Below are 10,636 nucleotides of genomic sequence, written 5' to 3'. Positions count from 1 at the left end.
AGGGAAAAACTGAGATGGTGTTATTTATTCTAGTGTTACAGATGTAAAAATACCACTTGAAAGGAGAAGAGATAATAAAGTGATATTGAAAAATACCATGTTATATATATTATCTTCCTACTGACATTTTATTTTCAGCAGAAATGTACTTAGAAAGTATTCTGGCAGTTCATAAGGCGCAACTGAATCTTCTGTGAGTAAGGCATGGAATTGGTCCGTATTTTTGGCACTGCCCACCTCACCAGGTTATAAAGCTGGGTTACCTAACTCATTCTGTTTCAGATGTCCTGAATTCTTTCACGCTTTTCTTGCTTCAGTGGTACAGATAGAAGGCAGCACCATACCCTTCTTCATCAATTATCTGGTGGTTAGGATACTTTTGGGTAGTGAGGTTTGTGGTATTAAATCACTTTGGATGAAGGCTCAATCTGCTATTCTAAGACAAGTTTTCTTAAGTCTTATTCTCTTCAACTGTTTCTGTTTTTAATGTGGGGGGAAGAGTGGCAGATTAGGCTGTTTAGCCTTCCTCTCCCCTCCCCCCCCCAAAAAAAGAGAGAGAGATTTGTGTGAATGGGGAGATGCAGTATTTCTTGGCTCCCTTTCTTTGCCTTGGTGTTATGACTAAAATATAGTACCTGTCTTTTTCTAAGACTGCTTTTTTTATGCTGGAATATGCTGTTTATCACAGTTGTAGGTTAAGAGAAGAAACTGGAAAAAAACTTCCTCCTGTGAAATAACTTGAACAAAATATTGTCTTCAAGTCTTGTGTTAAAGGATGTGGAGGCAGTCTCTGCATTCCAGGAGTGACACGGCCAAATATGAGGCGGCCCTTTGCTTGCTGAAACTGGTGAAATGTAAATAATAATACTGATGAAAATAATAATTGGTCAGTGTATCAGCCAAATATCCTGTATAACAATGCTGGAAAATAGCCATATGGCATCTTCTACCTGCCTGACCTCACTATTCCTAGAACAGGGAGATGGGAAGTCTTGCAGGGTTCCTCCCCACCATTATCTAATGCACTCATACTACACTGGCTCTGAGGTATCTGCTGGCTTCTTCTCCTGGGTGTTTATTTTGGCATCTCCTACAGGCAGTTATCCATACCATAGACAACTCTGGCAGTACTGCTTGGTAAGCCACTCTGGTTTATGGGATGATACTTGAAGAGCTCTGCGTTGATCTGTTGTGCGAAGGAAGACTTCCTTGCAGTTTTTCCATGACTCAGAAAAAAACAAAGAAACCCCAAAGGTCATACGGTGGTGTGTGATTTGCTTCATGGCTCATTCAATATTGCCATTGTGTATTCAGGCTGACCACAGTGAGTCAACTGGACTGGATTGACTTCAGGCGAAGCAGACAACTTTCACAGCAGCGGGACTTCAGTCATTCAGCATTCCCTTGCTAACGCACACCAGGGAAATCACATTAGGTGTGGTACATGGATTTTTATTTATTTATTTATTTATTTTTTTGAGTGATTGTTGTGAATCTACAACCAGCTTGAAAGCGGAACTTGGGCATCTCTGTATTTTTATGGGTCTTACCCAAGTGTTTTACTACCTTGAACCCCTATTAGTTAAGCAAATAGACCAGCTTTCAGGGACGGCTGTGGATGTTGGCTGACACATCCAACTTTTCTTATGTTGACTTGGCTGGCCCTACTTGGATGTACTGTCAGTCAGCCAGTCACATTGCTGCATAAACAGCCCCAAAGTTGGGAGTTATACTGTGGAGAAACTGCAGATAACTGTCCCACGGCAGTCATCAGCCTTAAAAAAATGCTGTTTGAGTAATTAAGTGCCAGCTTCCTATGGCTTCGCGGGGTAATTGCCTGCTTTGGCACCAGAAGCAGCCAGGCGCCGGCTGTCTGTGCTTTCCACCTCAGTTTAGGAAAGCAGCTCCGTGATTAACACAGCCATGATTAATTAATACAGCTTTCCTCTGCTCTGGAGCTGCTTGCCCACTGAGGGGGCTTTATTTATTTTTTTTCATTTTTTGGGGGGGGCTGGAGGCCGCGGGGCCTGGCCCCTGGGCAGGACTACAACTCCCAGCATTCCCCGCGGGGCCCCGCCGCACAGAGCGCGCCGGGAGCGAAGCGCCGCGGGCCGACCTCCATTTTCTCCCCCTCTCCCCCCTCCCTCCCGCTCTTCCCGTGGCGCGCCGGGCGGGGCCTCATTTGATCGACTTCCCCTCTGACCAACCAGCGCTCCCCACCCCGCGGCGTCCCACCAATGAGCGCGCGCGCCACCGCCCCCCGCCCCTCCCACCCCGCGGAGGTAGCGGCAGTGGCGGCAGCCGGGGGAGGGCGCGAGCTGCGCTTAAAGGGCCCGCAGCGCGCACGCCGCGGGGTCGGGGTCGGGGCGGCCGCCGGCCGGGGGCTGCCCGGGGCCGCTCCGCAGCGTGGCGGCGGGGCCGGGGGGGGCCGGAGGCGGCGGCATGGAGCAGGCAGCGCCCAAGAGGTAACGGCCGGGGGGCTCCTGCCCCTCCCGGAAGCGAGCGGAGGCCTTTTGGGGCTGGCTGGGTGGGAGCGGGCGTGTTTTTATTTTTATTTTATTTTTATTTTTAATTAATTTTTATTATTTTATTATTTTTTTTTTGGCCCGGAGCTCTGCGCTTTGCGGGCGGCGGGGTGGGGGCTGCCCGCCCGCACCCAGCTCCGTGCCCGCAGCACCCCGCTTGGCCCCGGTGTTGACCCGCCTGGTCGCCCCAATCCCTCTTTATTTTTATTAATTTAAGCCTCCGGCCTTTGCCTGCTGTCCCGGTGTAACGTGGTGAAACCTGCTTTAAACGTGGCGGTCAGCGCAGGGCGAGGAACTGGTTTGCAAATGGGCACGCTGAAAGGGGAGCAGGGCTGGCTGGGATGCCCTTATCCTATAGGGAAAGTGCTTAAAGAGGAGCGGGACTGGCTGGGATGCTCTTATCCTATATGGGGAGTGCTTAAAGGGGAGCAGGACTGGCTGGGATGCTCTTATCCTATATGGGGAGTGCTTAAAGGGGAGCAGGACTGGCTGGGATGCTCTTATCCTATAGGGAAAGTGCTTAAAGTGGAGCTGTACTGGCTGGGATGCCCTTATCCTATATGGGGAGTGCTTAAAGTAGAGCAGTACTCTCTGGGATGCCCTTATCCTATAGGGAAAGTGCTTACAGTGGAGCAGTACCCACTGGGATGCCCTTATCCTATATGGGAAATGCTTAAAGTGGAGCACTACCCACTGGGATGCCCTTATCCTATATGGGAAGCGGCCGTGTGCTGCCCAGGTCGCAGTTACCCAGCCCTTGTGTGGGAGCTACAAGTGCTTTGCTCCCGCTTCCTGTTAATGTAACGAAAAATATAGGAACTGCTCCATGTAAACTTGGTCCGGAAGATAACAAATAATTTTTTTTCCCTTTAAGCACGTCTGTTTGGGTTCAGGGCCCTTAAAATTCCTTAAAGTGATTTCCTGTGGGATGACAGGAGTTGGGGAAAGTGCAGCTGTGAGCTTTTATCGGTCTTTCTCCAGCAGTAAGTGGAGTGGCAGTATCTACTCCTGAAAAGTTTAACGAGGAACTGATTAGTGGTTATTAGGCAGATTAGTGCCTTTATCGTGCTCCCGGAGCCCAAGCTGAAGGTTTGGCTGCTGCAGAAGCTGCACCAAATTCAGGGTCAGTCTGTCCCCAAACCGAATGTCTCAGAAGAAGCCACCACGATGGGCTTAATTTGATGTGAGGATCAGTGATGAGCCTTTGACTCTACGTAGAGTTCGACTCTGCTTTGGGGTGAAGCCCCTCGTCTTGGGTTTGACCCAACACATTTGGGTGGATGGGTAGCACCGAAATTACCAAGAGGATCTTGAATGCGTGGAGGCCGCCAGGTGGGATTCTGGCTGAATTCTTTCCTGGAGTGGTAATGGCGTTGTTAACAAGATTTCCCACAAATACGTTTTCTGCAATCTCTTTTATTTTGGAGGGATGTAAGGGTGCTTAGTTATGAGACTTAGAAGAGCAGGCTTCAGCCGCTTCTCTGCATGAAGCTTACATGAATTTAGGGTATGAGGTTGGGGGAGAAAGGAGAGGCCTGCAGTGTAGTTTGGGACTGACAGCGCTTCATGCCTCGAATAAAGGGAATAAGAGAGGCAGCAGTAAGCATTTAGGAGAAATGGGAGTGTCTGAGAAGTAAACAATGTTACAGGCACTGCTGCAAAGCTTGGGCTCCAGTGATACCAAAGGACTGAAAATAAAACTCGAAGCTAGCATATCCTACAGGGTTGTGTGCGAGTCTTGTCTGCTTGTTCCTTTTTTGATGTTTGTTTTGAAGATCTAGGCTTTGCTCTAACTTTATTACCCAGCTGTAAGTCTGGCTAGCCCAGCAGATGTTGGGGAGGTATCTAAATCCGTAGTTTTGAGTCAGGAGGAACTAGGAAGCTGATGAAGGAACTCTTAAATTCTGGCCACTTCTTACGCTTCTCAGATTTTTTTTGATGTTTTATGTCTGGGAACTTAAATGTCACGAGACTGTGGTAGGTTTGTTTCTGTAATGCGAGGGAAGGCTTTTTTTTTTTTTTTTTTTATGAGATACTGAAGTCTGTGGTCTGTGCATGTATATCCTCTTGATCTGTTTGTTTTCACAGTTCGCTGGCTGTTCCCAACAGTTCTTGCTCTGCTGGGCCACCCCCTTCTGCGAGCGTAGGAGTACAGGTTGCTTTTGTTCCCTGATTTCGTGGGCCGAGTTTTCGATGTCTGCCTGGGAAGCAGTGGTGACTTGGGCTGGATAAACGTGTTTTCCTGGCAGAAGGGATGGGATCAGGCTGCTTTACGTTGGTGCCCGCTGTCCACGGGAGGAGTTACTGCAGCAACAGGGCCCGTGCAGTAGGTCTCACATAAGACATTCGTCCAGAGGTAGCAAGAATGGCACATGAACACTGCAAAACTACAGAGGCATCTTAAAATCTGTGTTTTCTTACAGGTGTAGGATTCATTTCCCAGTTCCATGTAAATGAACACACAAAAATTCTTTGTGTAGAAGCTTGCAAGTCTTAAAACAGCCCTTCAGAGAGCAGAGATGCTGTCCAAGTGACAGGCTAGGCCATTGGAGCTTTTAAAATGGGAATGGCATCAGAAGCTTTTAGTGTTTGCCCGATAAAGCAACAGTAAGAAAAGCCATCTGAGCAATTCTTTTCAGAAAAATTGTTTACTTTTTAATCATTTAGAGTAGGTGTTCTGGTTTCATAGTCAACTCTTGTCACGGTGATTGACAAAACAAATTTTCTTGCATCTGAATTTCTGTTTTAGATGTGTTTTATTTATAGTTCCTCGTTATATCAAGAGTGAATATCCTTTCTGTAGTCACTTACAAGTGATTGACAGTTGCTTCAGCTACAGAGTCTGCCTTTGAGTTGTTAGTGATTTGTCCCTGCTATTATTGTTGCATTTTCCTGTTTAAATTAACCTGCACATATAAGGAAATAGACTGCATGCAAGGGAAAGTAACCAGAACTGTCTGAAAAATGCCCAGTTGCTAATGTTCGTGTGAATGGGTGTGTAACATCATGTGGATGGCAACTGTCAAGTTCTTCCTGAAAAATGGTAGGATGCAGGTGTAGGTTTGCTTGGGTCTTATTGGTAGAAAGCTAAATGGAAGTACATAATAGAATAAGCACACGGTATAATAATGTAAACTCTTAAACTTGAGTCTCCTTGTGTCAACTGGGTAAACCAGTGTAAATGTCTGAAGGTTTTCACGTGCCACTTCTATTTCTGATGACTACAGGGACTTCTCTTGCTAGAATCACTTTTAGTGCATTGTTATAATTGATCCCAGCCACTCTTTTTAAATGTTTCTGTGTGCCAGTTCTTCTGCAAAATAAACCACACGTTTGAGTGTCATGGAGTAGTCTCCATGAGTAGTCTTTCATGACAGTAATTGTTGGAGCTGTATTCTTTAGTCCTGCTTTATTTATTTATTTGATAACTTTCTTGTTTCTTAATACCTACCTCTCTTAACACATCCCAAATTTATTTTGTAAAATTTGTACATAATGACCATAGGACAAACTTGTTCTTCTTTATAGGTTGGAGGTGGGCAGGGGAATCTCTTGTTCTCCTAGGTCCCAATTCAGATTTTTATGGTCCTTATGCTGGGATTGGTACTCTTGGGTGCCTTTCACTGTTTCTAAAACTATTATTTTTTTTCTGTGTACTTAGTTTTGTTGGCGTACTTCAATGATGTGTCAGGTTCCAGTTATACTAATAAGTATGGATGTTGTCTCCCATCAGCTGGACTTAGGAAAGTGAACTTTTTTGTTAGGGTGTATTTTCCTTCTTTAAGGAATTAGGTCTTATGCAGCAAGTCAAACCTGCTTGGAACGAGAAAATTGTTGTCCCAGACGTGTAGTTCAGTTGGTTGTCCTGCTCGTAGGAAGGCTTCTCCTTCTGGACAGCTTGAAATTGCCCACAGTCACTACCTGATGCTCTGGGCATCCTTTCTGGAGCAAACAAACAGAATGACTTTTTCCCCAGGGTTTATATGGTTAACTTCTCCACTTCTTTAGACTTTCTTACGGTTATGTTTATACATGGCAGTTGGATCCTGTGTTAAACTGCTTTGGAGCTGGCTGATAACATTAATTTCTAATGCAGAACACCTTCATGCTTAGGAAAAAGCAGTGATGCTTTTGAATGTTTTCCTATGTATTTGTGTTCAGGAGGTGAGGCTGGCAGGATGGACAGGTGCTGGGGAATGGCCACACTCACGTGCTGATTCTGAAGTCTTAGATGTGTTCTCCTGTCCCTATTTCCAGCTGCTTCTTTTTAAGAACAGTGATAATAACATGTGATGTTGATATCCACGTTCCTTTTTTCTATTCCACTTAGTGCTTTGCTTCTCACTAAGGGCTTTCTCCATTGCAACCCTTTCAGGCCATATCAAGTGCTGTTGTTTGATGATTTTTGTTTCCAGAAGGTTAACAGAATCCCCAGCTTTAAGCAGCCCGAGCCACGAGGATCTTCCCGCAGCCCAAAGAACTGCAGTGCCAACTAATAGTGTCCTCTGAACTCCGGACCTAGCATCTGTACTCTTACTGTATCTTTGTAAAGCAGCGTGGAGTACTTTGAGCAGTGTGTGTGATAAAGTTCCTGAGGCTGGCATATCTTCCTTCCTGAAAGAGGCTTAGTGCTTAGCTGTGCTAGTGCTCAGTGTTGGTCTCATGATGTGTTTGTCAGAGTTGAGTAATGGGAAAATAATTTTAATGGCAGTATGCTTTTTTTTTTATTTATTTATTTGTTGTCTTTAGGCTGCTTCTTGAATAGTCCAGGTCATTTCTTATTTGACAGGGATGTTGGTTTTGTTCATTTCGTGGCTGGTCACAATTACTTCCCTAGCTCTTCTCAAGCAGCCCCAACACCCTGGCATTAATGGTGCTGTTGAAACTCCTTTGGTATTAAGCATAATCCAAAGCTCTCTTTCCTGAAGCAAAGTTGCTCAGAAGACAGATCTAGAAGTGAGAACTTGAAGCACATTTTGAAGAGACGTTAAGAACGGATTCCTGCCCCCCTTATTTTAGCAAGCACTGTTCTTTAGAGCAGGTGGAAGTGTCCCCTGTTATGGGAGAGCTCACAGGGTTTTCTTCCAGCTGCTAACAAGTTCAGTCTCTGGACTGTGCTGCTCAGTATGTTTTTGTTATGCAGCTCTTCAGTCGAGTGACAGACTCAGCAAGCGGTCATGCTTTCTATTTTTTTTTGAGGCTCTACTGGCATTGCAAACATTCTGCGAACGCTTTCTGCTGGTGGCAAGCAGGGACTGACTGCAGTAACTTTCCTTTTGTGACTGCTGCCTTTAAGGATGCAGGCAACCTGTTCAGAGAGGGGCAGGAAAAAATTGGAACAAAAGAATCAAAATAAATGACTTGTTTCTTTAATACCTGCATGCAAAGTCTTCCTCCCTCCATTTCTTATTATTTATGACTTACTCATTCGGTAACAAAATCTGCACTTTCCTGCAAGACTTTAAGTTCCATCTTTTTAGTTTCTAACGAGCAGAGAGAGGGCAAAAAAGAAAGCAGATTGTTGTGTGTTCCTGTGTTTGATTTGTAGGCTGCTTGTGCAGACATTCTTTAGCTGCTCTCATCTGAGTTTTCAGCTGCTTTGGCTGTGTTCATGGGTTCTGAATTTCCTTGGCTCTGGAGATTTTTATCCCCCCTTAAACATGCAGGTTTTCCAGGTTCCTGCCTGTTCAGTTTAGCCAACTGCATGGTCTTTGGAGCAGTTCCTACGCTTTGCATTAGTGATCACGGATGAATTTCACACTCAAACCACTGCTACATCTGTCACATAGGTATTTGATGTGTAAATGCAGGCGTGTAAGCACTCCAACGCTGCTTGCTTTCCTTAACACCAGTCTGTATGACCTGTGCACTTAGCCACTTTCTTTACATTTCTGTCTTTACTTAGATGGTAAGCAGTTACAAATCACTTTTGGCTCAGGAATTGCCTCATCAAGCACTTCACCTGTTGATTTATTTATTTTTTTAATTCTGTTTATCACATAAATATATATTTTAATATGAAGGCATTGCTCTTCAGTGCTGCTGTTCTAATGTTAGATCTGTCAATCTCTTCTGTCCGTGCCTCCTTCCCTTCCCCTGTTTCGTATTCATTTCCAGGAAAGTGTCACAGGATAACGTATTTTCCATAAGGTCTCAATGATCTGCAGTGCTTCAAAGCCTTCCCCTCGTGCCCCGTTTTTTCCTCTTGCATATGGAATACATCGGATCTATCTAACCCTACAGCACCAGCTATTATTCTTCGGCTCATCTCCTCCTTTACTAGCACCCCTGGCTACCACATAGAGTTAACTTGTGATTCCAGTCCTGTAGCAGAGCCCCCTGTATCTGTCGGGGCGAGGGATTTACACATTGCAGCCACACGGCCTCGCAGCACCATGTGGGTGGTTCTATTTTCCTGCTCAGTGTTCGGAGTCAGCTTCATCAAAAGCTTGCAGCCAGGTTGTGTTCTTGGATCTGCGAGGCATCTGGGGAGAGACTAGGGCTGGTTGGAAGGGGCAGAGGGTAAGTAGTGAGAGTGAGCTGAAGATGCTGGGGGAAATAAGAGTGATATGGAGTGATTGTCAACTGACAGAAGACTGGAGGAGGAAAAAATAATCACAGTGGTGTTTAACCAGAGATTTTGTTGCACCTGTCCCTGTGTATATACACCAAGATGGGGAAAGGACTCTACCAACAACTCTTAGAGTACTTACCTCATGGAAATGAAGTGCTTTGCTACCATTTGTGTGGCTGAGGTGCCACCCTACGCTCCTAGGGTCATCCTGACTCTGGGTTCTGCCTTTTAACTTGATGTAATTCGTTATCCCAGCCCTTCAGATGGATGAAGGGCTGGTTTATACTCTCTCAGATAATGACGACATAGGGTACTCTAGTCAGTAATGACCATGTGTTTGCACGATGGCTGCTTTTTGATGAAAGGTGTGCCTTACTGTGTTCTCTGGCTGTTTCTGCTTTAGCAGAGGAAGTGGTTTAGACAGTGAATATGTCCCATGCTGCTTTGAGTTGAGCAAAAATTAGAGAGAAAGTGATAATGACAAAAACTGTCATAACTTCCTCTAAGTTGTATGGTGGTTGATAAAATTATCTTACTGCGTTTTAATTAGACATCTTATTTTCATTGCAATGTTTTTCTTTACAGTCATTTTCCTCTGTCTGTGTGCTTGTATGAAAAAGTTGTTTGAGTTCTGTGTCTCTCCCCTGCAAAAAAAAATAAACAAAAATCTTTGTCTTTCTTCTAGCAAACTGAAAAAGCTCAGTGAAGATAGTTTAACTAAGCAGCCTGAAGAAGTCTTTGATGTTTTGGAGAAACTTGGTGAAGGGTAAGTGCAGCTATTTATGAGGGGATGGGATCAGAGGGAGGCAGTATATAAAGCATGTGTTGGAATATTAAGTTACAGAGAGAGTAAGTGTCCTAAGGAATGCTTCTCTAGGCAACTTTTAATAATAAAGCAAATGCATGCGTCAATAAGCTTCCATGCTTCCCCAAATCTATTTATGTGCTTTTGATATCCCTCAGTTATTGAGGTAGCAACGGTTTGTGCCTGCATGGAAATGAGATGTGCTACATCTTGACAAAGATTCATTATTCAGAGTCACAACTTTGCTGAGGTCCTGATGGAACTGAAATTTTTGCAGCCTGACAAAAGCCTCAAAATTCTAGTTGAACATATGGCTTCTATGACTTTCTTCATGCTAGAAGTGAGAAGCAATTTATATTGTAAGAAGGATAACACTTTGATTCCCTCTTTTAGGTCTTATGGTAGCGTGTTTAAAGCAATACACAAAGAATCTGGACAAGTTGTAGCAATTAAGCAGGTCCCTGTGGAGTCAGATCTTCAAGAAATAATTAAAGAGATCTCTATAATGCAACAATGTGACAGGTAGGTATAACAATTCTGCTTCGTTTCTAAGACTTCTGTGAAAATGTATTTGTACTTGTAATGTTTTGGTAATATAGTTGAAATATAGGCAGCTGCGAACTTTTATATGGAAACTTAAAACAGTTTATGTTGGACTATCTACATAAAGCAACCACTTTGAGGACCGACTCCTATCCTTACCTTGGATTGAAGGAAGGACCAGCAGTGTAC

The 10,636-nt window shown here is 44.5% G+C and overlaps 1 protein-coding gene across 1 annotated transcript in view; it reads left to right on the top strand.

The window, feature by feature from the left end:
• Positions 1-2,297: 2,297 nt before the first annotated feature.
• STK3 (serine/threonine kinase 3) overlaps positions 2,298-10,636 on the top strand; it is a 136,935-nt gene continuing 128,596 nt past the window's right edge. Inside the window, exons 1-3 of the mRNA XM_084281307.1 lie at positions 2,298-2,465; positions 9,785-9,865; positions 10,298-10,426. Of these exons, the coding sequence (XP_084137433.1) occupies positions 2,443-2,465; positions 9,785-9,865; positions 10,298-10,426 (233 nt within the window). The 5' untranslated portion in view covers positions 2,298-2,442. The remainder of the gene's footprint in view (positions 2,466-9,784; positions 9,866-10,297; positions 10,427-10,636) is intronic.

This window comes from Netta rufina, assembly GCF_964035555.1.
Source record: "Netta rufina genome assembly, chromosome: 2".
Taxonomy (NCBI): domain Eukaryota; kingdom Metazoa; phylum Chordata; class Aves; order Anseriformes; family Anatidae; genus Netta; species Netta rufina.
Note: the sequence above shows the minus strand (reverse complement) of the source record. Positions and strands in the feature narration are given on the sequence as shown.